Genomic DNA, 25468 nt, shown 5'->3' on the forward strand with positions numbered 1-25468 from the left:
CTTGTAGTCTGTGCATAGTGAGTGCATGCACGCCAAAAATGGAGTGCAAAACCGTTGTAGGAACGTGGGTGTGAAATCTTTAATTAACACACAAGTAGCAGCATTTGCACACATAGTCCTCAAAGACACACAGATATTTTCCTTGGATTGTGGTACATTGGAAAAGACAAAATGGCCTTTTGAATAATGCTAAATAATCTAGACCAAAAGTCCTTGAAAGTTCAAGTCTATATATACCTTAAGTGTATATATTTACATATATGTGTCAAAATACACTAGTCTAGAAATACTGACTGAAATATGCACTTATGATATGTGTATGTAATCATCTTGGATTCAAACTAAGTACTCTGTACCACACATAGAATAACATTGGTGCAACATGAAAGAATTCTTAAAAATGATACAATTTTCAGTAAAGAAGATTTGAAAATTTATTCACTCTTGACTAGCAGCATTTGGATAAGATATCTGAAGTTTAGGCACACTCTTTTTCATAAGGATTTGATATAAAAACTAAAAAAAAGTATACTTTTCTTGAAAAACAAATCTACAACTTGAAATTCTATTCCAACTCAATAGCAGCCTGTATTGCATCCTCCAGGGCAGTTATCCAGCTGAACTTCAGTTCGTACGTTTCCGCTGCACAAATCCATTTCCTCTTTGGAGTCACCATCTTGAAAGCGTTTTTCACAAACTTGGAGTCCGGGATATCGCTGACCTGGATGCGGTTCAGCGAGATGCTTGCGAAGAAGTTGTGGTTTTCCTGCACGCAGCGCTCGAAGGGAAAGTGTTTGGTGGTGAAGACCGTGACAACGAGTGCATCGTTGAAGAGGAAGAACCCAAGGTTCTGGATGTGGTGGTAGATCCTGCAAAAGACAATTATAATAACAGTTCATTGGTGATAGTCTCAGCTACCTACAACTTGGTCAGACAACTTTAACACAAATGGATGCTAGTGATGATTGTTTCTAACAAAAATAATGTTTTTAGTTTCAATATAAATGTTTGATTGTAAACAGGGTTACTATGAAAACCTGAATGTCATGAATTGATCTTCCTAGTCTTTTGCGGGGCAGAGGGCATCAGTCTTGGTCTGAGGTAGATATGGCTGTCTGTTTTGGATTAAGAAATAATCCAACTGGACCATGTCCAAATAGGCTCAAAGGTGTGCAGGTATACATTCAAGACCCTATTCTAAGAACCTGAGGATAATTTCTCCTAACAACAAAGCAATAACTAGAGAGAGAACCTAGTCTCACACCTGAGTTCAAGGTGCACCTTACCCTCTGCACGTTGCAAATGTTTGAATTTATGTACATTCAAGACACTAAGACTAGAGATTACCTGAAGATAATTTCTGTCAATAGAGCACTAAATCTGATAGTAACCAGTGTTCTTTCTGTGTATCTCACTTGAGTTCTGGCTGTACCCTGTCATATGCTCATTCTTGAATATCCAAACTCTATGACCTAGAGCACTGATGGTAAAAAGTTTGCAGACTTTTCAGGGTCTCTCACCTGAGTTCTGGCTGCACCTCGTCCTTGGCAGGTCTCAGATGAGCAAAGACCTCCTCCCGGATGAGGAACCTGTTCGCCTCGAGTAGCATCGGGCAGCGCAGGATCCTCTTCTGCAGGGCGATCAGCCGACGGTCACGCTCCGACTTTACCTTCAACTGGGGATGAAGGAAAAATATTCATTTTCAAACTTCTTCATCTTTCAAACAGACTCCGTAATCATAGAAACTAGCCATGGTGATTCCTCCATGTCCTAAAATTTCCAGACTCAAGGGACACAAAGATTTAACTACAGTCTGGAATCTAAAAAAGAAATACCCAGAGGGGCCTTGAAAACAGTGGGAAGACCAAATTAGAGAGACTATATGTGAGAGGAGGAATTTGGAAGTACACGACCCTTGATGGAACTGAATGTAGAGGTCTAGTTAGCTGCAGTCAATTAACATACCAACTACAATTCAATCTACAGGAGACAATATCAATAATAGCTTGCTTGGTCTCTGAGTGAATAACCGTATATAACACTAATGCTGAGCAAGTTGACTCAGTCTGGACATCCAGGGTTCAAATCCCAGGCTTTGTTGGTCACCCGACATGGTTGCTACTGGAAAGGGTACCTCCAGCACATCAAAGAACCCACCATACAGTACAAGTACTTACCAATAAGAATGAATGAATAGTAGTGGAAGCTGGGTAAGATCACATCAGTCAGTCTGGTCTTACCCAGCTTGTACTGACTATTGCAACTCGAGACACTAGTTTACCAGATACATAATACAAAGAAACACAAACTCCCTGCCTACCTCCTTGATGTATTCCTCCAGTTTCCTGAAGTTGGCTATAGCAGACGTGATGTCCTCCCTGTCCGGGTGGTCGGGCGTGGTTTTGTGGTGCAGCTCCCAGAGAAGCGTGATGTACTCTGTGATGCGGCGCGTCGGGGCCAGGAGTATCTCCTGCAGAGACAGCATCTTCATCTGCGGAGTCTTACTGTAGCGCCGCACGTAGGTACGGAAACCTGGGGTCTGCTCTATACACTGGAAATGATGTATGCAACACTAGGTTAAGACTTACCGATAAAACATGTTTTTTTCCCAGATATATAGATAGAATAAAGTTAACGCTTAAATGGAAGATCAATATAAAACATAGTCTGGTTAGAAAGTCTGTTGTTTTTATCTTAAAGTCCGTTAAGTTTAAGGGAGTGAATAGAGTTACATATAATATGGCATTTGACAGTCTCTGCCTTCACACTGTCTTCTTATTTACCTTTACTTTAAAATTTTCAAGAATCAAGGGAATACATTGGTGTGGCCTTAACAGTTACATGTTAAGTACTGGTCATAAACACAATTCAACACATTTGCAGTATGAGGACTGGTAAACCAGTAAATACTATTATACTGTTTGGCAGAGGCACAGAAAAACAGGTTCTGCTCTATACATTAGAAATGAAAGGGTTTCCTAAAATCTGTATTTGACCACAGACAACAGTGACAGAGAAAGGGAAAGTATATATATATAGATATGCTGGGAGAATCTCCAAATAAATGCATAGAAAGCACTTTTACAGTGATTCTATATACACACCTTCTCTATACATCTGAGTGACTGGTCATAGTTGTTAAAGTAATTGGAATATGCCTTCAGCTTGATTGTGAACTTGAAGAAGACATCCCCCAGACACTGGTGAGGTCCCCATTCTGAGATCCTCCCCTTCACATCTTCCACCAACTCCTTAGACAACTCGAGGAGTTGCAGGGCGTTCCCAAAGATGTCTTGGATGTTGGGTGCACTTATGATGGCTCTATGATGTAAAAAAAGAGCAATGAGTTTATTTACACCTGAAGCAATATTGATCATTAGACTTAAATTGTTCAGAGGCTAGTAGCACATAGAGCAGCAAGTTTCCTTGCTGTTTCAGTAGTAGGGTATATTTTTACAGGGAGGGGTTGCTAACCCTTCCCTTGCAATGTACTTGAGGCACTTCATCAAACAAGAGACTCCTGTTTTACGTCCCTACAAAAAGATGATGCAGCCCCAACCAAGATGTCCTGACCCTGGGACTTGAACCAGGTCTCCAAGTTACCAATTAATTGGAAACAGGAGCTCAACTGTGAGGCCACTACCAGTGAGCCACTGGGACATCCCTGGTACCAACATGTACCAATTTAAAACTTGCTATTTGGATAAAAGAAGATATTTGTCACATTTTGTTATAGCAGGTACCATTATGATAGCACAGTGCATTCCTGAGCGGGATCACAAACTGTACTCACTTGTTACAGGACAGTGCATTCCTGAGTGGGATCACAAACTGTACTCACTTGTTAGAGGACAGTGCATTCCTGAGTGGGATCACAAACTGTACTCACTTGTTAGAGGACAGTGCATTCCTGAGTGGGATCACAAACTGTACTCACTTGTTAGAGGACAGTGCATTCCTGAGTGGGATCACAAACTGTACTCACTTGTTAGAGGACAGTGCATTCCTGAGTGGGATCACAAACTGTACTCACTTGTTAGAGGACAGTGCATTCCTGAGTGGGATCACAAACTGTACTCACTTGTTAGAGGACAGTGCATTCCTGAGTGGGATCACAAACTGTACTCACTTGTTAGAGGACAGTGCATTCCTGAGTGGGATCACAAACTGTACTCACTTGTTAGAGGACAGTGCATTCCTGAGTGGGATCACAAACTGTACTCACTTGTTAGAGGACAGTGCATTCCTGTGTGGGATCACAAACTGTACTCACTTGTTAGAGGACAGTGCATTCCTGAGTGGGATCACAAACTGTACTCACTTGTTAGAGGACAGTGCATTCCTGAGTGGGATCACAAACTGTACTCACTTGTTAGAGGACAGTGCATTCCTGAGTGGGATCACAAACTGTACTCACTTGTTAGAGGACAGTGCATTCCTGAGTGGGATCACAAACACGTCTCTCATGGCCTGCAGCAGCTTGCAGTACCTGACCTCGCTGGACAGGAGCTCGTGGGCGACCTGGGTCCTCTTGTCAGGGTGGTCCTGCAGGGCTACAGTGCTCTGTAAAATGGCAAATTTATCACCTTATTGGTCATGCAAGTAATGCTAACATTTGCATTCCGAGAAACAGTCAGCAAGCTGTTTCCAACTGTGTTTGTGAGATGACATTTGCCAGGAAAATCATGCTAAATAGTCATACATATTGCATTTTCTATCGGTCACAGTCATGCCTTGTGCAATGATCCACCACCACAAACATGTTCAAGGAGGTGTCCCATGTATGTTAGTGAGTACGAATGATATTCCAAACTTCTTTTATCAATTGACAAAAGGACACTGTGCAGGTACTTCACTCACCACAGGTTTGAATGCTGACTGCAACATTGTGTCATTCTCAACCTTTTCAGGTCTGTTGGTCAAGCTGAGCGTTTCCATGCCAACGGTGTCTGCTGCATCTCCTCCTCCCTCCAGAGCCCTGCCGGCAGTAGGGTGCACGGTCTTCTTGCCGCTGGGAGAAACAACAAACAGAGGGCATTATTCAACTAAAAGAGAAACGTAATTGGAGAGTGCCAACCTCCGCCAAATGCCTGGAAAAATTACTTAAAATATTGGGTTGGACACACTTGTTTGACAGAGGCACAGAGATGGCTAATGTAAGGCATCGAGAGAGCACCCACATCCTCCATATTTCCTGAATACTGATGATATGGCATAGAAGCTTCTCAAAAAAATATGAACTAAGTTACCTAGGTTTAGTTTTGACCCGTAACATGATTTGTAGATCTGACCCAGATTTATCCCAAGATTCTAGACATCTTCTTTGGTCAAAACAAATCAACAAGATTAAAAGATGAAAACATATCAACATCTTCCTTAATTACCAATGAATTAATCTTTTCAGGTGGGAGCAATAGGCAGTAAGACCTGTCTTAGTCCTTTCCACTCTTACAGCCAACTGTTCAGCACCGTGGAGAAAGACTGTCTTGCCTCCAGACATCTCTCGCGGTGATAACTGCCCCGAATCTCCATTGGTTTGGTGATTTTGCCTTGTTTCCCCCTGAGATCTGAGATCCCCCTCCCCTGCCTTCCATGGCTACCCCCTACTCCCCCCCCCCCCCCTCACCTTGCACGGTCCAACAGATATCTGCCCAGAAACTCCAGTGGCTTGGTGATTTCGTCCACTTGCATGGCAACCAGCCCCTCCCGGATGGTGTAAATGACGTCCTGGAATCTCTTCAGGTCTCCCAGGTCCAGCACATCAAACACCAATTGACCTTGATACAGAAATATGCGTATCTCGTTACCTTTTCAAGTCAATGATTGATGAATATTCTCGTAACTTGTGATACATTATTTTTACATTCAATTTGTATTCCTAACAGTCGAAAGAAAAAAGTGTGTTTTGCTTTCAATATAGTTCTGTCCCCGGTTCTTCTTTTTGAACAAAGAAAGATTGGAATTAGATCAATATGATATACATTTTATATTCCTGGTAAGAAAATGAGTTCACACTACAAAATTCAGCACTGGACTCCAGAAGTCCACATGTCCAATGTAACTGGTCATTCACTCTGAGGATGGCCGTCAGAGTGGCTGAAGATTTGGTGAATCCATTTAGTTTTTCATGTTGCAAAAAATGTATAGCATGTCTGTTTCCAAACACTCAATTTTGGTTCTTAACATTGTGCTTGCACATTACCACCCTTCCCTGGCCAAGGAAAAAGTCATACATTTGTATGAAGTAGCGGTGGTGAACACGTCTAATACAAAATACAAGAAACTACAGGTTGCAACAGCATCAATGACAACTAAGTTTCCACTGGAAGCAGCCTATTTTTGTTATAAAGCATTAAAGCATTAGTTGCATGAAATAGATGTCCGTTACATAACAGCCAGGCTGGCTTGTTATCAATACATGCGGTCAGATGTGTAGCTTAGACACGTCGCAACTAAAAGGTGGAAAAGCTCCTACCTGTAAGTTGGCAGCACAGATCCCTGTGTGCGTTACTGAAGTAAGTTCTGAGGAGTTTGTAGGTGACTCGGAGGGCCTCCTGTACCAGGTCTGCCATACTGGCCCAGGCCAGCAGCTTGTCCATGTTGAAGTACAGCATCGGGGGAGGGACGTTCTCTGGGGTGGCCAGCCACTCAGACTGAACTGGAGAAAACAGACATTGTACAAACTGTATGTTACTATAATGATTTCATCTTCCTTGGCATACATAGTCCAGTAGATAATGACCCTGCTTCTGGACCAAGAGGTTGAAAGTTTGAATCCTCAGGCTGTTGTTGCTTACCCAACATGCATGCTACTGGAAAGGGTCGCAGTCTTTAGGACGGGACGTTAAGCCATGGTCCACTATTCATTGAACTTGTCAAAAAGAGTGTAATCACTATTGTCACCAAAAAGGAAACAAATCTACAGTAACTCGAAGACAGAAGAAAAGGTCCAGACTATATCTATGCATGATGTACAAATTGCACGTTAGAGGTATCCTCACTAGATACATATATCTTCAAACAATGCTTGCAGCCAGATAAGGTTAGTTATGACAGTACAGCTGTTGATGCACCGCGTGCCTGTGAAGCAGCTGAGTTATGCCAAAGGGCAGTTATACCAGCTATACAGATACAGATACAGTAATCCAATGGTAAGGAATCGCATACCATGTCCATACTGTCCGACTATGCCGGTTGGGGAGGAAAACTGCATTCCGGTCAGAATTCCCAGTTGCAGGATGACTTCCATCCCTGCGTCAGTGGCGCCCAGGGGCAGGAAGAGATCAACATGGCCGCCCAGGTTAGGAGGCATGGTGTTGTTACACAGCCGCTCAAAGAACTCCCGGATGTCTGGCCTGACCAGGCTTTGTAGCTTCAGTGTGTGACCTAAGGAGAAAAGGGGAGAAGATGCTTTTTTGATGAGGGCATGAGAATACAATACAGCATATAATCATGTGTATATGGAGTGGAGTGGAGTGTAATGGCCAAGTGAGTAGAGTGTTCACCTTTCATTCAGTTAAAGGTTGTGAGTTCAATCTCGGCACTCACAGAGACATGAGTACAGGTAGCCAGTGCTACAAATACTGTTCAAAATTGAATCAGGCAATGATATACATTGTAACTTCTTTAATGCCTGAGCAACTAATATGGAGAATGGAAACGGATATGTAACAAAACAGACAACATTTTCTTCCTTTGTATCACATTTTTCTCTTTTGGCAATTGGTTGCTGACTGCATATAGAGCAACCTGAAATTGAGCCTTTGTGCCAAAAACACAGATTCATTTTCTAATTGGTTCAAAAACAGGTTCCCTGATTTTCAGACCAGACCAGCAAAAGATACCGGTTTTGTACCGGTACCATGTACCCAACTCTTGTCTCAAAGCAAACTTAATATCTTACCTTTGACAAGATTTGCCTCTCCTGGCTCCCCATCCACAAACAGGCCGATGCTCTTGGCATGTCGTCCCTGTAGTGCCTCATCTAGTCTCTCGTACAGCGACACCAGCGTCGTCCCCTCAAACTCATACACGATGGGGATGCAGCCAAACAGCACAGCGTCTACCAATACCTGAGGGTGGAAAGGACTGTTAGTGAAAGGTCGCTATATAGTAGCCTGGTTACCATTCACCATTGGAAACTCCCACGTATCTCCATACAGTGTGGGGAGTACAGGAAGTGCCCGCCCACCCAGGGCCATTAACACATGCCAGGGAGTTTTTACGGTGTTGCTTTCAAATTAGCTCCTCTATGGGATGGCAGTTCTGTTTGTTTGTTTACTTGTTTTTTTGTTTCTTTGTTTGTTTCTTTCACACAATCAGTAAACCACCTTTAGGCGTAACACACCAGTTTTGTACAGTAGCTGCATAAAACCAACCTGCAGAGGTTTGACTGGTACTGGTAAACTGTCATTAGGCATTACAGACCAGTTTTGAATAGTAAGTGCATTTAGCTGTGTAAGACCGAACTGTAATTAAGGTTTGATTTCACTCACACCAGGATGAACCCCTGGTCTTTTTTATTAAGTGTGATGGGTTCTTTAACCTGCCCAAGGCGTGGCTTTCCTCAAACACAGGGCCTCCGGCTTTACATGCCATCTAAGAGGATGTCCCTAACCGAAGCTATGTACTCATTTTCAACAAGTTGAGTGAGGATATAGGTTATAAGTGCCTTTCCCAAGGAGATATTGAGGCCTGCTTGGGATTCAAACATAAAACCAACTTAGTAAGGGGTCTTATAAATGATAAGTATTTCAGCTTTGTTGGATTACTTATTTTCAGCTTGCCTAAAAAATTGAAGATGCACAGACACAATTAAGGGAACATGGTTCACACAGCAACAGGTTTACTGCATCCATTATATAGTATGTGTAGTATCCATTATTTGATTATACTGCTGCTGGGGTCCCTGACACGGGGGTGGCCAGCAGTCGGCTAGTCTTCACACCGCGCTTCCAAGCAGCTCTAGATCTGTTCAGGGGGTTCACACTCGTTAGGCCGCATACCTTAATGTCCTTCCTAATACACTTCAACAAAGATTTCCTGGGTCTTCCACGACCTCTGTTGCCTGGCAACTGCATTTTGGTGATGGTGTTGGCTCGTTCGACGTGTCCGTACCACCGTAGTCGGCGAGACCTGACAGTACTGAGGTGATGTCCACAACACAACACCAAGTCTGCACTCTTCCATAATATCAATCTTCAAAGCAGTACAAGAATATGTCCTTTAGAAACAATCTTTCTCATAAGAGAGCATCTCTGAGCTTTGTAATCTGATCATCTGACACTTTAGCTGCTCAAGTTTCCAATTGTACAGCCGAATAGACTTTTAGAACTTTAGAACTCTTCCTTATCAAAGTATTGACGCACTGTTGCCAATGGAAACAGAACCTCATTATGAAAAGGTTCCAGAAATCCAATCATCACCTGTTTCTTGTGTTGTTGCCAATGACAACATGCAAAAAGGACACATGACGTGTGTGGTAACATTTCCCTGACCTTTGCAGAACTGACAGCCTTCTTGATTTGGTGCAGCTACACTCTGCCTCCTGCCTTCTTGTGATCACCACCTGTCTGATGGTCCACTGCTCATCAGTCATCTCACATCCCGCTGAAGTCTATACTTTTGGCTGCGTCTGACCAGAATCAGCTCCACCATGTTCAACAACAGCTCTGTCCTTCCGTTGGAGTTTAACGAGACGTCAGTTCGCGAGTTTACTGGGTGGTTCCTCTGTGTCCTGTGGCACATGCAGAACAAGACTATGCCCTACAACCAGGCTGAAGAAACCTGCTCCATGTACTTAAAAGAGTTTGGGACTGTAATGACTGTCATCTGTTGGCTGGCAGCAGCTTTCATTATCATCACTAATGCTGCTGTGCTCTGGGGAATCATCGGAAACCGAGAACTCCACAAGGCTTACCTCTTTTACATGGCAAATATTGCCTCAGCGGACATTCTTGCAGGTATTGCTCTTCTGTGCTATCCTATAGTAGGCTAGATGGAAGTGACCAGTATGTACACAAGAATGAACATTGTAACTCTAGCAATAACTAGTCAGGTTCTGTCTTCATCAGCTTTAGCGCTTCAGTCAATTAACTCCTATGTTGCTGTAAGGTATCCCACATACTTCCACAACCATGCTGGCACTGCTAAACGTAATGCAGGTGTAGCTATTATCTCTACATGGCTCGTGCTGACCTTGTTTGGTCTTACACCTAGTATGGGTTGGAACTGTCTGAATATGCCTACACCAAACTGTTTAAACTTTTTCCACATTGCCTACATAGTTCTCTGTGGTGTAATGATCCTACTCCTGGCTTGTACTTCATTGTTTACAACTATAAGTGCATTTATCACTCTAAAACAACATCAAAAGAACAGGTTTGGGCAGCCAGCAGGGGCCCAGCCACTTCAAGGCAACAATCCCACACAAAACAGGACAGGGCAGAATCAGCCTCACAATCTGGCACAAAATGAGGCAGAAAGAAAATGCCAGAAAAGAGTGAACAAGATAAAGACAGTACTGATCCATGTGGGGGTTGCATTTACCTTCTGGTTTTTACCTCTAGTACTCATCCCAATTTGCCAAAATAAGTACTGCCAACTCCCAACTGGACCACGTGGAATGGTTGTGCTAATGACTTTGAACTCAGCAATCAACCCGATTGTAAGTATCATCCGTACCTCAGACTTGAGGAAGGGAATCTGGAAAAACATGACAGCTATCTACCGGGTACTACATGTAACTGCACTTGTCACCATGATACGGGGCAACCGGGACGATCCACAGGATGAACAACGTGTGCCACCAAACATGCAGGGAGGTGCTGCACATGGAGCTGTACAAAACACACCGGCAGATCAGCCCACTGTAGAACATGGCAATACCCCTGTCAACCTGGCCATGGGAGGTGCTGTACAAAACACACCGGCAGATCAGTCCACTGTAGAACACGGCAATACCCCAGTCAACCTGGCCATGGGAGGTGCTGTACAAAACACACCGGCAGATCAGCCTATTGTAGAACACAGCAATTATACCCCTGTCAACCTGGCCATGGGAGGAGCTGTACAAAACACACCGGCAGATCAGCCCACCGTAGAACACATCAATACCCCTGTTAACCTGGCTATTGGAGGTGCTGTACAAAACACACCGGCAGATCAGCCCACTGTAGAACATGGCAATACCCCTGTCAACCTGGCCATGGGAGGTGCTGTACAAAACACACCGGCAGATCAGCCCACCGTAGAACACAGCAATACCCCTGTCAACCTGGCCATGGGAGGAGCTGTACAAAACACACCGGCAGATCAGCCCACCGCAGAACACAGCAATACCCCTGTCAACCTGGCCATGGGAGGAGCTGTACAAAACACACCGGCAGATCAGCCCACCGTAGAACACAGCAATACCCCTGTCAACCTGGCCATGGGAGGTGCTGTACAAAACACACCGGCAGATCAGCCCACCGTAGAACACATCAATACCCCTGTTAACCTGGCTATTGGAGGTGCTGTACAAAACACATCGGCAGATCAGCCCACCTATAACACAAAAATACCCTACCAACCTGGCCATGGCCTCAAACTGCTGTGATGAGCACTGAAAATATTGCCAGGGTAGAAATCTAACTGAACACTGGTAAAGAACAGTTATGCATGAGAAACAAGCCAAAAGTATTATCATACAGGAACATTGTATAGATTTTGCAAGATGTTGAGATATGATACGAGGGCATGATTACTTTTCATGACAAAGGCAATGTATCACAGTGCATGGCTGTCTTTTCATGGCTATGATGTTGATGTATGTAGCAGCCTTGTGTCTGACAAGGCCTGACAAAATTTAGGGTACAAATCAATTTCCTAGTTATATGAGAAAAAAATTGTCTTCTTATGATATGTTCTTTGATATCTTTTGATATCGACTTGGCATGCTCATTATCATAGCCCAGCATTTATGCCAAAAATATTCATGCATACGTGAAGTGTATAACATCAACATCTCCTTCCTCATTTTCTGTGATCCTTCAAAAGACATGATGTCGGGTCTGTTACAGTACTAGTTATGACCAAAAGTACCAACTGTACCAAATAGGGTCTACATAATTATGATATCGTTTTGCAAAACTGTGACTGTCACATTGCATATTTCACCACACCTGCAAAAAGTCAGCTGATTGTGTGTTCATTGAATGTTGTCACTAACGAAAGCTAGTGGATGCTAGCTGAGATGTCTGACCATTTATAAAATCTATCCAGTATTGCATCCAGTAATTGTGTACCTTCATACAGTTAGTCATCCTGGTGTGACACATTGTAGTTTTACCTGTCCATGTGGCTCTCTTTGCTTGTACGTCTTGTTGTCAGAAAAGGTTGAGATGTTCATTAATCATACTGTAAGCAACCTAGATAATCAAAGACCTCATCCTCCATACCTGTCAGTGAAAGGTTGATGGATTTTCTTCAAAGTCAATGAAAGTCAGCTTGCTTGATGTACTGATGTACACTACTGTAAATGTGCATCTATTTTTGAATTGATTTTTTTACGAACCGGGACCTATTAGTTCTGAGTCCAACACTCTAACCGTTGCGCCACAGCTGTTAAACAGCTCATCTATGGACAATATATATATATACACCACTCTCTATTATCAGCATGGAGATGTCCTTCTGTAACCCTGCAGTACCTGAAAAAGCTGCTAGAACGCTCCTAATCTACAGGTATCTTTGGAACCTAAGCTGCTCCCTTGTGCAAACACACAACGAAACAAAGCAAAAACAGTCTGTAGCTCCCATCAGAGCTGAAGCTCCATCACAGAGCTAAAAAGGACAGAAACAATAGAGACAATACACAAGTGGTATACCACCTTCATGGACAACTAGGGCAAGTACATGTCTCTGTATTACAATTTCACTTCTATCTTATGAATCGTAAAAGAGCTCCAAATAGCATCAGAGGTAGGTTGTTACTGAATTTATGTAGAAATATTGCTCAATTGCACAATGAATGTTGAAAATGAACTCTCCAAACTTAGGATGGAACCATAGGTGGATATACCACCAATATGGGCAATATAGACAAGTACATTGTCTGTTCCTTAGTTTCGTTGATTTGTTAATCTCTTCAAGATGTTGATGTGTTGTAGATGGACAATGGCTGCTGTGTGTAAAATATTCAACAATGTAGAATCAATAGTAGATGTCTTGTGATACATTAACAATGTGATACGTGAAATGGTTGATGTCTTCTATTCTGAGTTCCTGTAACAATAGATGTTTGATTGTATCAAGACTTATGATTGTATCATTTACTCCAATATTTCAACTTGTGATTTGGTGCCCATTGAAATAGGTCTAGCTTGACTGAAGGGACTACCCAATGAATTCCAAGATCAATAAATTAGGTGTGTAACATTATGAGATTGTGAGATATATTTTCCTGCTCTCCTTTAAAGATGTTTGAACATTGGGCAAAAAGAAGACTTAGCAGTTCTACTTCATGATAGCTCTTCAAAGATTTAGGTGTCTGATAATCCTTGGTTTTGTGGGGGGGGGGATTTAGAATTGCCAGCCAGGGGGATTTTTGGATCCAGGGCAGAAGGATGGACAAAACTTTAGTTGGTAGCCTCAAAAAAAGGAAAGAAAGAAAGAAAAAAGGATGGTCACCTCTGCAGCTGGTATCCGGGATGAGATGAAGATGACCCGTGGGTTAGCATGGCTGGGGTAGTTCCTACCCAGGGGGACCAGGTCTGTCCCACCCTTGTAAACCGCTGGGTACGGCCCTCCTCCAGACAAGTCCTTTCTGAACAGGCTGGAAAAAAACACCAGAGAAAATTATAGTATCAGTGTGGTGTATTTCTAACTTCTAACCACTACCCCATCCCACCCCATTCCGCCGGCTTACATATATCCGCTGCTGTAAAAAAAGGTGTGTTTGAGAGATCTCAAGTGCAGCACGCCCAGCTATGCACAGTTTAGATATGCAAGAGTGCATTAAACTGGGAACGTTGACGAGACATTTTTGGACGCATTTTTACAGGGTGACGGATGTGTGCGACCTTTCGAAATTAATATGTTAGTACATGGAGGACATGATGTTACATGGCTGGGTGAATGATAAAGGCTATTTTTGTGTACCACAGAGGTTACCATGAACAGCCTCCAGTTTGGCTCCAATTCCCAGAATTCTGCAGAATTGGGTTAATCCCCAGGGGGTCATCAATGGCTGCTAACTTTATTTTTACCTTCCAGATGTGGTATTAAGCCATTTGGGTTAAAGATTGCTGAAGTGTGGGAGGTAGTCCTACAGGAATTACCAAATAGACCGATCCTGTCGAACACCATATCGAACGAATAGAAGACCCAAAGAACCCCCTGTTCTATTCAGAGCACCTCCGTCAAAAACAGTGTTGGCGGTGCAGAAATGGCATGTGTAAAGTAGGGTACGTATATCTGGGACAGGTTTTCCACTGTATTGGTTGAATACATGCTCAGAACAAAAACGAATTTAAAAAGAAAATAGATCGGGCACTCAAGGAGAGGAATCTTGTACCACATGCTGACTACTACAAAGTCCGCTAGCGCAGAGTTTCGTCTCTTCAGTTACTGGTGTGTGAAACTGGTTAACTTGAAAATGAACAGGGAAGTGAAAGGATGCATTTTAATTCTTAGTTACTAAATACCATGCAGCTGTTATACATGCAGTCAATACAGTGGGAACCCTGTCACAGATATATGACCCTGTTTTACACGTGCATCGACTGCTTGTCAGAAACTGGGCGCTGATGCCCACCGACAAGGGAAAACTATGCGGCGCATACCACTTTAACATTGACCGAAAACATTACGCTCTCACTGCAAGTACATCTACCCCCTCCTTAGACAACTCTGCCTGGTGGATACAGCCTTCAGCAAAGAAGACATAGCATTCTTATTTGGCCCACTTTGAAAGGGTTTCAGTGTCACAAAAGCTAAACCGAAGTCAGTGGCATTATTTTCAACGTAGCCGCGGCGGCCATGTTTGGTCCGTCAAACCCTGTTTTTGACGGAGGTGTTCGAAATCGAACAGGGGGCGTGGCTTTGGGATCGGTCTATTAAACTGGAGGCTGTTCGATGCTAAGTAATGGTAAGAACAAGTGAGGATCTCTGTCCATGGTGCTGACTTACATGTTGTGGAAGAGAATGTTCTCAATCCTTCACAGTTTGTGGCTCTACCATTGCATTTAAATTGAGGACAGCCCTATTTTCCCATGCCCCTACATTCCAAGACTCCTATATATGTTAGTGTTAGGGTTAGGATTAGGGGGTATCAGAACATAGGAGTGTCCGAACATAGGGATGTCGGAACATATGGCCTTAAAAACATACAATGAAATAAAGATTCCACCATGGTCCTTTTTACTCCATCCACTATAAACAGTATCAAATCTCACATTAACACATTTGATAGATTATACCAAGAGCTAGTCTGAGTATCTAACAATGATGTCTTTCCTTGGTGCTGACTTACTGGATGTTCTGAAGATGTTGTGAACCATACACAACTGTGAGAGAAGAGGGCTACAAAAACACGTCCGCACTCATTGAATACCTGTGATTGATTTACTTCATTTCAACAAGAGAAAGCATACTAAGGATGGGAACAGTTGTTTGATGTTCAGAATAACAACTATATAATAACCGTTCCCTCTAACAAGTATATAATTTACATTCCCAATAACAATTTTATAATGCGTGCTCCCACTAACAACTATACAATGGACGTTCCCACTAGCAACTTAACAATGGACGTTCCCACTAACTAATATATACATGTAATATACCTTACCAATAACGACTGTATGATTTACGTTCCAACTAACAACTATTTAATGGACATTCCCAATAACAACTATATATTTTGCGTTTCCACTTACAACTACAGTCAAACCTGTCTATAGCGGTCACTCAAGGGACTGGCCAAAACTGGCCGCTAAGGACAGGTGGCCGCTATGGAGAAAATGTTGATTAATTGACCACGAGTGACACATGTTTTCAGTACCCACTGAGCACATTTATTCACCGTACAGTACACATGTAAACATTACATAGGTAAGGCACATTTTAGAAATTCGATTGTTGTTCTTTTACTTCTATTATGGGCTTGAAAAAAGAATTATTGTATCTGCCAACTCCAAAATCCATGGTTTGCTCGAGCTTCATGTCTGAACAGACCAGCATCGCCATACTCTACTCTTGATCCTTCGCGACTGCTTCGCTGCCGGCAACCGCGTCACCAACGAGTTTTAATCATATGAAACAAAGTTCTTCGCAGCAAAATGCCCCCTAGTTAGTATAGAACAAAATATATGTTGCTCAGTTGCCACTTACTGTTCGTTTTCGACCGTTTTTAAACATAAGATCGTGGCGACAATTTTCCTAATCTGTTGTTGTTTACTTGTCATGATCAGCTTCTACCATTATGCTAATAGGGTAATGAGAGGAAGGTCGCTCTTTTGAGGGCTTTTTTCTTTTCAGAAAATTGCAACAGCCCAAATTTTACAAGATAGTAATGTTATCCATATTTAGTTTGAAGCTTTTGGCTCAGTAATTATCCTCAGTGATAGTTTGCAGCAAAATTAATTTAACACACTATACCTCCGCAACAGTGGTGTCGTCCGATGACCTTTATGCTGCTCCGCCATATTGAAAATCGTGTTTAGGCACATTTTCGGATGAATTCCCGGGGAAAACGGAAATATTGGGCCGACATTGAAATAATTCGCCAACTTAGCGCATCAGATACATGTGCGGGTTGTATTTTCCCAAAACTACCGTCATCTTTGTCCAATCCAAATGCACAGAAATAGTCAAATATTCTACGATGTACAAACGCAAGCCATGTGAAGAAATACTTGACTTCGCGCGCGTCAAACCATGGATAATCTAACGAAGATAAAACATTCTTGTTTTCTTTATTATTATCCTGTCAAGTTGAGTTCACATAAACTTGATAACTGCATTAGAAAATGAAGATTTTGAACCCGGCGTGCGGTGGCGATGCGGCTTCCACCGGCGCACATTGGCCGTTATCGGCAGTGTTACTGTACTCGCGGGACCGAAAATCGTCTGGCCGCGACCGCGTTGGACAGGTGGCCGCTATAGCCTAATTCTTAATGCTTATGTCAATGGGAAAAATCCAAGGGACCGACAAAAAGTGACCACTATGGGCAGGTGGCCGCTATGCAAAGGTGACCGCTAATACAGGTTTGACTGTATATAATGGACGTTCCCACTTACAGCTGTATAATGGACGTTCCCACTAACAACTAAACAATGGATGTTCCCACTAACAACTATATAATGGACCTTCCCAACACAACACAGCACAAATATCAGAAATGACCAGCGGCAGTGTTCTCACCTTTTGTGCATCTCCTTGCCCGTGGGTGGTTCCCAGTCCTGTTCTATGGAACCCCCTGTGTTGTTGTAGTTCTCCATTTCTACACTCTCAGTCAAGGTCATCGCCTGGGACTCTCTTCTAAGGTCAAGCTCCTCTCCAGACTGAAAATGTAGCAAAAAAATATGGAAATTGAGTTATGACTAAAAAATCCTCACACCTAGCACCATGACACATCTCATCTAAACCTTCCTATACATGTACTTGAAAACTGCCAAATATTTCTTAGAGCTTAGAATACAGTTTAGAAGTCATGATGATACATTGAGAAAGTCGGATAAGGCTTTCATATTTGCATCAAGTATTCCGTATGAGCCCTACCTTCCAAACTTGGAGCATAGAAAATGCAGGGAAAGAAGAAAAAAGGGTCAGGAATGTTCCAATTATACCAAGAGTTTTTACAGGACTAGTACTGTAGTCATAGTATATTGTGTTGCTTTCAGAAACCTAATGCTATGTATCTAAATGTTTCCTGTAGTAAGAGCATGACCTTATAAAGACTTTGTCACAGCCCACACTTAGAGAGCTAGGGGTCACCACAGTCAGCTGCAAGGCCTGTGCCAAAAATACTGTAAATGCATTTAATTTGCGGTGATTGACTTTTGGGGTAAGGGAGGAAATTTAGTGCTTTTGGTGGTTTTTGGTTTGCAATTGAAACAAGGTGGTAGGCTGGAAAAAGACAAAACAAGCATTTTGCGGTGGTTTTGAGTTTGTGGTGAGGAGGTTACCACAAAAACATTAAGCCACTGCAAACTTTCATGCATTTACAGTAGTTCTAAAATCTACAGCTGCCATGCATCAGCACCTGATGCCTGTGAATCATTAATTAAGCCCACAGAGTAAAACATACAGTAACCGCTCGGTGTCTCTGCTTCCTCCACGATGACTGTAAACCATATTCAAACTTGGACGGTGCCGTCTTGGACCTACTGTGGCGTGGAATTCCGTACTTATCGGCAAAAAGTGTCGCTTTGGTTGCCCTGTCGGGGTCATTGGGGTTATACTCTGCAAGGAAGGCCTTATAGGCTTCCTCATATTCCCTAGGTTTGGGGTCTGTGGGGGCCCAAGGGGGACGAATGGTAACTTTTTCCTCTGAAAAAGAAAACAAGACAAAAATATTTTTAGCAAATATATTGTATATAACATGCACCTAGATCTAGCCTACCATTTTAATATATAACCTAAGGATGTGCTTAATGGAGAAGACTATGGTAAAAGTAAGTGCCTTTTTTCAATCAATTACACTTTGATAACCCTATAAGATATTGAAAGGATGTTGCAGAGACAACATTTGTCACATGCCTTGCTTGAATTTGAGAATTCCACTTTTTTTCTATCTATTACTATTTTTCATACTTAACAAAATTACAGTCCCTTTGGAAGACCATTTTAACAGGATTGATATCATCAAAAGCGAAGCATGTTTCGTATAGACTTAGCACAATGGTAGAAAAGTGAAATGTCTGTATTGTACGTACAATGATAAAGAGACATAAGGAAATATGAGGAGCAAAGAAGAGATGATGACAGATTATTAAATACCTGATGAGGTGAGACAACTCTCCCAAAAATGTGAGCATGGAGCACCAACAATGGAGTTAGTGGAATTTAGAAGGCAAAAGACTGTTTCTGAATTCCAGTAGTACATATAAATGCTAAATATATTGGAAAGACACAACATTACAATAAAGCGTGTGTAGAATTCCGTAGGTTGCAGTAAAAGGGTATCAAGAGCTTGGATGAGCTATTTTGAAACTGTAAAAAATGATTTGCAAAGTATATCTTCTCAGCTTAAAATCATAGTAAAATGATGATAATTTCAGTCCCCTGTGTCGGGGACCCCAGTAGCAGTATACTAGTAATCAAATACTGGATACTACAACAATATCTAGAAGGTCTACTCACTGAAGTTCCCTCCTGATGGAAGGTATTTCCGTGTTTTTCTCCTTTTTGCCTTCTCATTGTCCTTCTGTATCTCTTTCTCCCTGGCATCTTCTGACACACCAAAGCCGAAACTGTTGTAGTGGTCCGACTGCAAGCAAGGGATATGCAAAGTAGGTGATGTCAAACAATCAAAAGCAATTTTGAATTTGTATCCACCAAATCAGGACTGTGTATGGTTGACACCTATATATTGTAATAACACTTTGAAAAACAGACAAAAAATTGCAAATCGTCAGGCATCTTTGTGTGACTGGAAAGCTAGTGTGTTACACTGAAGGGTGATTATACCGGCCTTACAGATGCAGACAAAGATACAGAAGTTTTTCTTTAGTTGTCCTTCATCAGTTCATGTTTTTCTGTAAAAGTCTTTGCCTAATCTGCTGTAAATTTACGTGTGGAATTTTTATGTTTGCTAATAGTTGGGCTGCATTGAGCCTTTATCTGACAATCAAAATCTTCTTGTTTAAAATGTTTCTACAGTTAATCTTCATACAGACATATTTCTTTGGCTTCTGATGTATGCCTTTCAAGTCATAAATCTTCATCTCTTTCAAATCAACAAAAAAATGTGCTACCAGCTTATGTACGTAATAAAGAGGAAACAATTACATATAATTTGATATCCCTGAAAGATTTTACCAAACTATACTCACAGGTTTATTTTTGACCACGGTGTCCAGTGTTTTGGTGCAGGCAATGTAGTGGTACTTCCAGCAGCCATACTCCCTCTCACTGGGTGTGTAAGGCAGGAACCAGCCATACTTCACACACTTGGGGATCCACAGGGGGTCCTGGGAACAAGAACAAATAAAACAATCAATGAGTTACACAAAGAATCCTGGGAACAAGAATAAAAAAAGTGGAACCATGCTCAGTTTACACAACATACAGAATATATAAATATGCGATAAAATAAAAAAGTACATCTTATTCTATTGAAATAGCAACATAGCAATACACATGTCACCCAGGCAGTGACGCTGAAGTGCCATCTAACATACAGTAGAACATTCACATATAAAATAATGCCATGACAATGAATATCAATCAATATCATACAAATAAATAAGCATACATACATGTACATACAAACAAACAAACAATCACTACCAAAAACATAACCTTCTTGGCAAAGGTTAAGAATCAAGACCACAGTACCTGTTCAGTAAGAAACTTCCAGTGCCAGGACACACCCGCAGCTCGACACATGCTACGAGGGTCGAGGAACGAGAAGATGTACATGGAGAGGAAGCGCGGCAGGACGGTGGTGAAGTCCATCCTCTCTACGGGAACCTCCTGTACGAACCAGTCGCGGATGAAGAGCAGCTGGGAGCGCGTGCATTTCAGCAGGATGGTGGCGAGAAACTTCTTCCTCTGCGCATCAGTCCACACATCAAACTACAAGATCAGTAATAGTGATGTTAGGTATACAGCAAATAAAGTTCTAGCAATAATGCAACAACTTTAAACTAACAGTTGTCTTATCACTTGTTAGGGGTTCTTCAGCACCAAGGACAGGGCCTATTGAGTAAGTATCACTGTCTCTTTATCCGTAATTGCAAGCTTAATAATCCCCAGTGAAGAGAGAATTGTTATAATTTAAGACTCCCTCGTCAAAGCCTGATCTATAATCAGTAGCTAACATGAAAAGGTGTTCAGGATCAACTATGCAAAACAAATGACAATGACAAATGACAATAGCAACCATAATGTCTTACCCAGTTACAGATGAGGTCTTTTCTCTCTTTGAATATCTGCAATAGTAGAAAGGGTTTTGAAGAGTCAAATTTCTATTCCACATGCATTCCAGGAATAGAGTTAACAAAGTGATGAATAATTATTTGCAAACATTCTTCTATGCGACACAAGAAATGGCATTGTTACAATTGTATTTGTGATAATAATTGGGGGCGGAAGAGTACAAAGGCTATCAGTTAAGTCTATTTATTTTGCACATATCAAGCATTAATCATAGACTTTGAGCAAACAATACACAAGTGACACAAGTGACACAGGGTGAACATGTCTGCTCAACTGATCTGAAGAAGATAGGAGTTTGATCCAACAAATACTGTTTAACGATGTGAAACTGAAATGCACTTACCGGTAGTCTATGACACTGGTATTTTCATCATATCTTAATCATATGCTGATATGCATTGTGCAATTTTCCATTGTAACATTAACAAGGAAAACATATTGAAAAACGATGCTACAATATTTTCATCCTTCAGATTACAGATCTAAAATTCTATGCCAGCGGTCGACCCCTCCCCCCCCCCCCCCCCATCAAAAGGCTAGGGTCGGCAGGTTTTTGCTAAGGTCGGTCGGGTAACCAAAAACACCACATTTCATTCCTACACGTGTACGCCTAAAAATCCACTTTAAGTCATACATGTAAAATCTATTCATAACCTTTATTACCTACCTTGATAACTAATTAATAAATGACCTAACCAACTAATCAACAATAATATCTATTCAAACAAGTTGGGCTAGTAAAACAAAACCTCATTGGCGGAAGCAGTTCAAGAAGTTGAAATGAGACGGACCGTGTGATTGGATGGCCTGTGCACCATGGGTGTGTATGCACTCTTCAGTGTCATCATCCTGTCTGTGGTGTAGGCCTCTGGATGGATGATTACTGACTTGGGTCTGGGAAGGACATCAAAACAACACAAAGTTATCCCTTATACAAACAAAAGGAATGAATATGCATTTCTTAAATGCAATCTGTACAAGGTTTCTCTGACTTACAGATGTTTCAGATGCCGTCTGGCATCCTGCTTCAGTGTTTCAAACTTGAATCTAGTGAATCACTAGATCACTTAGAAGGATACCAGACAGCAACTGAAATGTCTGGAAATTCACAGAAACCTAAGAATGTCCAGTTTATACATTACATTGAAAATAGATATCATTCATTCCTAAACATATATACAGTTACAGTGACCATTAACATTAATCCCCCAGGTTTCATAACTTTTAAGAACAGTGATGCAGGTTTGAGAGATCTCTAGTGCAGCACCCCCCAGGTATGCACAGTTTAGATGTACAGGAGTACATTGCACTGGGGGATGTTGGGTTGGAGATCATGGTACCATTGAAATTTGCAAATTGCAAATTCCTTCAACATTATCCCTTCTTTAACTTTTACCACACTGAAGTAGCCATTTGGAAACCATTCCCTATTGGTTAGCAGAGTTAGGCAGCAGGGAGAAGGTTAAGTTCTTATGTTCTGTAGCATGCATGTCACAACATTGTTACTGTTTAGCATCCTTCTAGGCAACCCAAAACAAAATGTTTTAGGTACCATTCCCCTTGTGTTAGGCATCAAATATGTTATACACCTACATATCCCAGTAAGTCTTCCACCTGCTAAGAGTTGGATTGACATACCCAGACTTTGTTTTAGACTTCTTGACTCCTTCTTGTAGTCTATTGTATCAAAGGGAATAAACAATTGTACCTCTGACTCTTTGTCAATTGAAATTTATGATACATACTTACTTACTTACTATTGCAGCTTTAGGGTAATTGGTGAAACAAATTCTAAACAAAGATCTGAACTGTGCCTTCTCTTCTCTATATCTTGTTCCTTTTTATCTCTGGTTTTTGAAAAAAAGGCCAATTAGTGTCAATTAATTTTATGGTCAATTAAACTTAGGGCTGTACCTAATCAGTGTAACATTTACTTAATTAATTCTATTCGTCCAAAAGAAACTAAAAAACTGAATAAATCAACATGACATTTTCTGCATGTCTCAGATATAAAGTATTGCAAGTAACGGTTTTTCCACCCTAGAAAATGGTACAATCAAAACATGGTTAAGTGGATTCATCACTATGGTAACCAGTAACGCTCACATGGGTCAACAACTTGTGCAAACATGACACCCATGCAGAATCAGTCAGTACACATATAAAAGGTCTAAGGTTGCTAAGTAATTAATGTGATTAGCTTGTTTGAGTAAGAAATACTTCTACATTGTACAGATGAAATGTTTGCCGTAACAGCCCAGATACTGTACGGTTAAAGGTCTCTTTATGCTAAGATTTGCCCCAATTCAAACATAATTTTCTAACCTACTATGAAAGATAGATTGGACTGTAATCCTGAAACACAAATTATCAATATTCTCTACACTTAATTCGCACATTAAGTATGGTACTGTGGTGCTGCATAAGGGTGTATATTTTTAGAATCATATAAGTATTTTGGTTGATACATTGTATCAAGCAAAAGAGGGACCAGTCTCAAATTTTTGGTTGCACAGGGCTACATCAATTGAACTGTTATTTCAAAAGCACCTGATTTTTTTGCAAATATACTCAAAAACAAACTCCAATGTATGCTTACAAGAGAATGTGAATTAGCACCTGGAATCTTTTGTCTTGTTCCGATGCTGACAGGTGAATAATCAGGTGTATAATTATGTAAATTATGACCTTTTTGAATCCAGGTTAACAGGTTGCACCTGTACCCTGCTGTGTACTGGTGGCATGGTAACAGTGAAAGAGGTCCCTTTAGATTTAAAAGGAGACTTCATATTTGAAAAATTTCATAAAGTATAGAGTCATATACCTCTACAACTATCAAGGCTATGATTTAGGGAAAGATTCCATGATATAACGGGGAGCATATTCTTTTAATTGACATGTCTAACCTGAACGTACAACAAGTAACAAATCAAACTATAAGACGTAGACTTTAACGATTTATTCTAAGATGTTCCAAAGCCGCAGTGTCTTAACGGATTTAAAATGACCCTTGTGAGATCAATCATGTTACTAGTACAACTTCTTATCCCAAAGGGAATTTTCACTACACTTTTGTGCACATAACAGAGTGCCAGTGACAGATATACATGTAGTGATGAATTATTCAAAAGGTTGAAATACCATTATGAAGATACTTTCCTGTACATTCATCATTCAATCTGTATGTAAGGGATTCGGAAAGGCATTACAACAATGCATCAAAGACTCAAGTAAGGGTTGCCACAAAATGGAGCTCCAGGTGAGCCAATGTGTAGGATAAATTTAATAAGCTAGTCTAGCCACTAAGACAAACCTATCAACCAATTTAAGTATATCAGAGGACCTACCCTGGCCTGTATTTCGTTGTCCTATGGAGTCGCAATATTGAACAAACAACAGAAATCGTCAATGAAAATTGCTAACATTTGAAGAAGTTTGAAAAAGACAGAAGATATTAAAGGAGTGTCAACTAATTAACACCTTTCTTTGAGTTTGAGCACCATGTACACCTTTATGGCACGTACAGGTAACATAAGTTACGTAACTACGTCAAAGATTTGTTGAGCACAGATACGTCCTGACTAATTTAAATGTCAACTATGAGAACAACAAAGATATCTTACTTGTATCCGACATGATCGCGAGGTGTGGGGCTTTTTCTCAGCGGACTGGAGGGCCGTCCGCTCCAACTCATGGCGCTACTGGGTCGCGGGGTCGGGGTGACTTTGGCCATCTTCTTGCCCGGTGGACTCGGGGTCCGGGTCCCCATGCTTCTCCGCCAGTGGCTGCTCATGTCTTTAGACCAAGTGGTCACGAAGTTGAGAAAATGCTGCAGGCGACTTGAAGATATAGATCCGGCAAAACTTTCACTTTCCGCCGGTCTTTTTCTCAAGACGGTCCGCAGAGCTTGAAACAGTAGAAGATCTCACTCTTATTCGGAGTTGTTGGAATCTATCCGGCGGTTTGAAACGTACACAAGCGTTTGGATCACAACTTCAACAAACAAACCCCGCCGGCGGGATCATCATCACCCTTAATGTAGCACCTGTCAATCCTCACAGTTTCTTTCAATGGGCCGCCATGTTCGTTCCCCTCCCCTAGATACCGCGTCTGAACCGCCCCGTTACCATGGCAATGGACGCTCTACATAACAGTCTCGTCAAATCCAGTCTTGGCATACTTCTCAGTTTGAAAATTGCAAGGATAACAGTTAGTACATTGACATTGAAAATAGAAGAATAACTATGTATTGTTTTTCGACCAAAAAATTGAACCGTCTTAATTGCATCCCAGCATGCATTTGCTGGGACAACGGGTCAC

General features: G+C 41.5%; 1 protein-coding gene across 3 annotated transcripts; it reads right to left on the reverse strand.

Annotated features, from left to right (window-relative positions):
• Positions 1–60: 60 nt before the first annotated feature.
• On the reverse strand, positions 61–25410 carry LOC136434518 (epithelial cell-transforming sequence 2 oncogene-like). Of its 3 annotated transcripts, none has more exons than XM_066427366.1 (20): positions 24772–25410; positions 22787–22825; positions 21940–22042; positions 21106–21141; positions 20546–20785; positions 20041–20178; positions 19349–19475; positions 18294–18535; positions 17408–17547; positions 13672–13816; positions 7904–8072; positions 7168–7386; positions 6476–6658; positions 5627–5777; positions 4861–5011; positions 4418–4563; positions 3105–3321; positions 2321–2551; positions 1521–1675; positions 61–869 (listed from the first exon to the last, which is right to left on the reverse strand). In XM_066427366.1, exons 1-20 carry the CDS (start codon positions 24939–24941, stop codon positions 566–568), a joined length of 3306 nt encoding a protein of 1101 aa, XP_066283463.1. In that variant the 5' UTR covers positions 24942–25410; the 3' UTR covers positions 61–565. The 3 variants fall into 3 exon arrangements, with proteins under 3 accessions (XP_066283463.1, XP_066283473.1, XP_066283482.1); XM_066427376.1 differs by lacking the exon at positions 22787–22825 and adding an exon at positions 24496–24516; XM_066427385.1 differs by lacking the exon at positions 22787–22825 and having other exon boundaries at positions 24772–25409.
• Between the last annotated feature and the right edge of the window lie 58 nt (positions 25411–25468).

Source organism: Branchiostoma lanceolatum, chromosome 1, assembly GCF_035083965.1.
Source record: "Branchiostoma lanceolatum isolate klBraLanc5 chromosome 1, klBraLanc5.hap2, whole genome shotgun sequence".
Classification (NCBI taxonomy): Eukaryota; Metazoa; Chordata; class Leptocardii; order Amphioxiformes; family Branchiostomatidae; genus Branchiostoma; species Branchiostoma lanceolatum.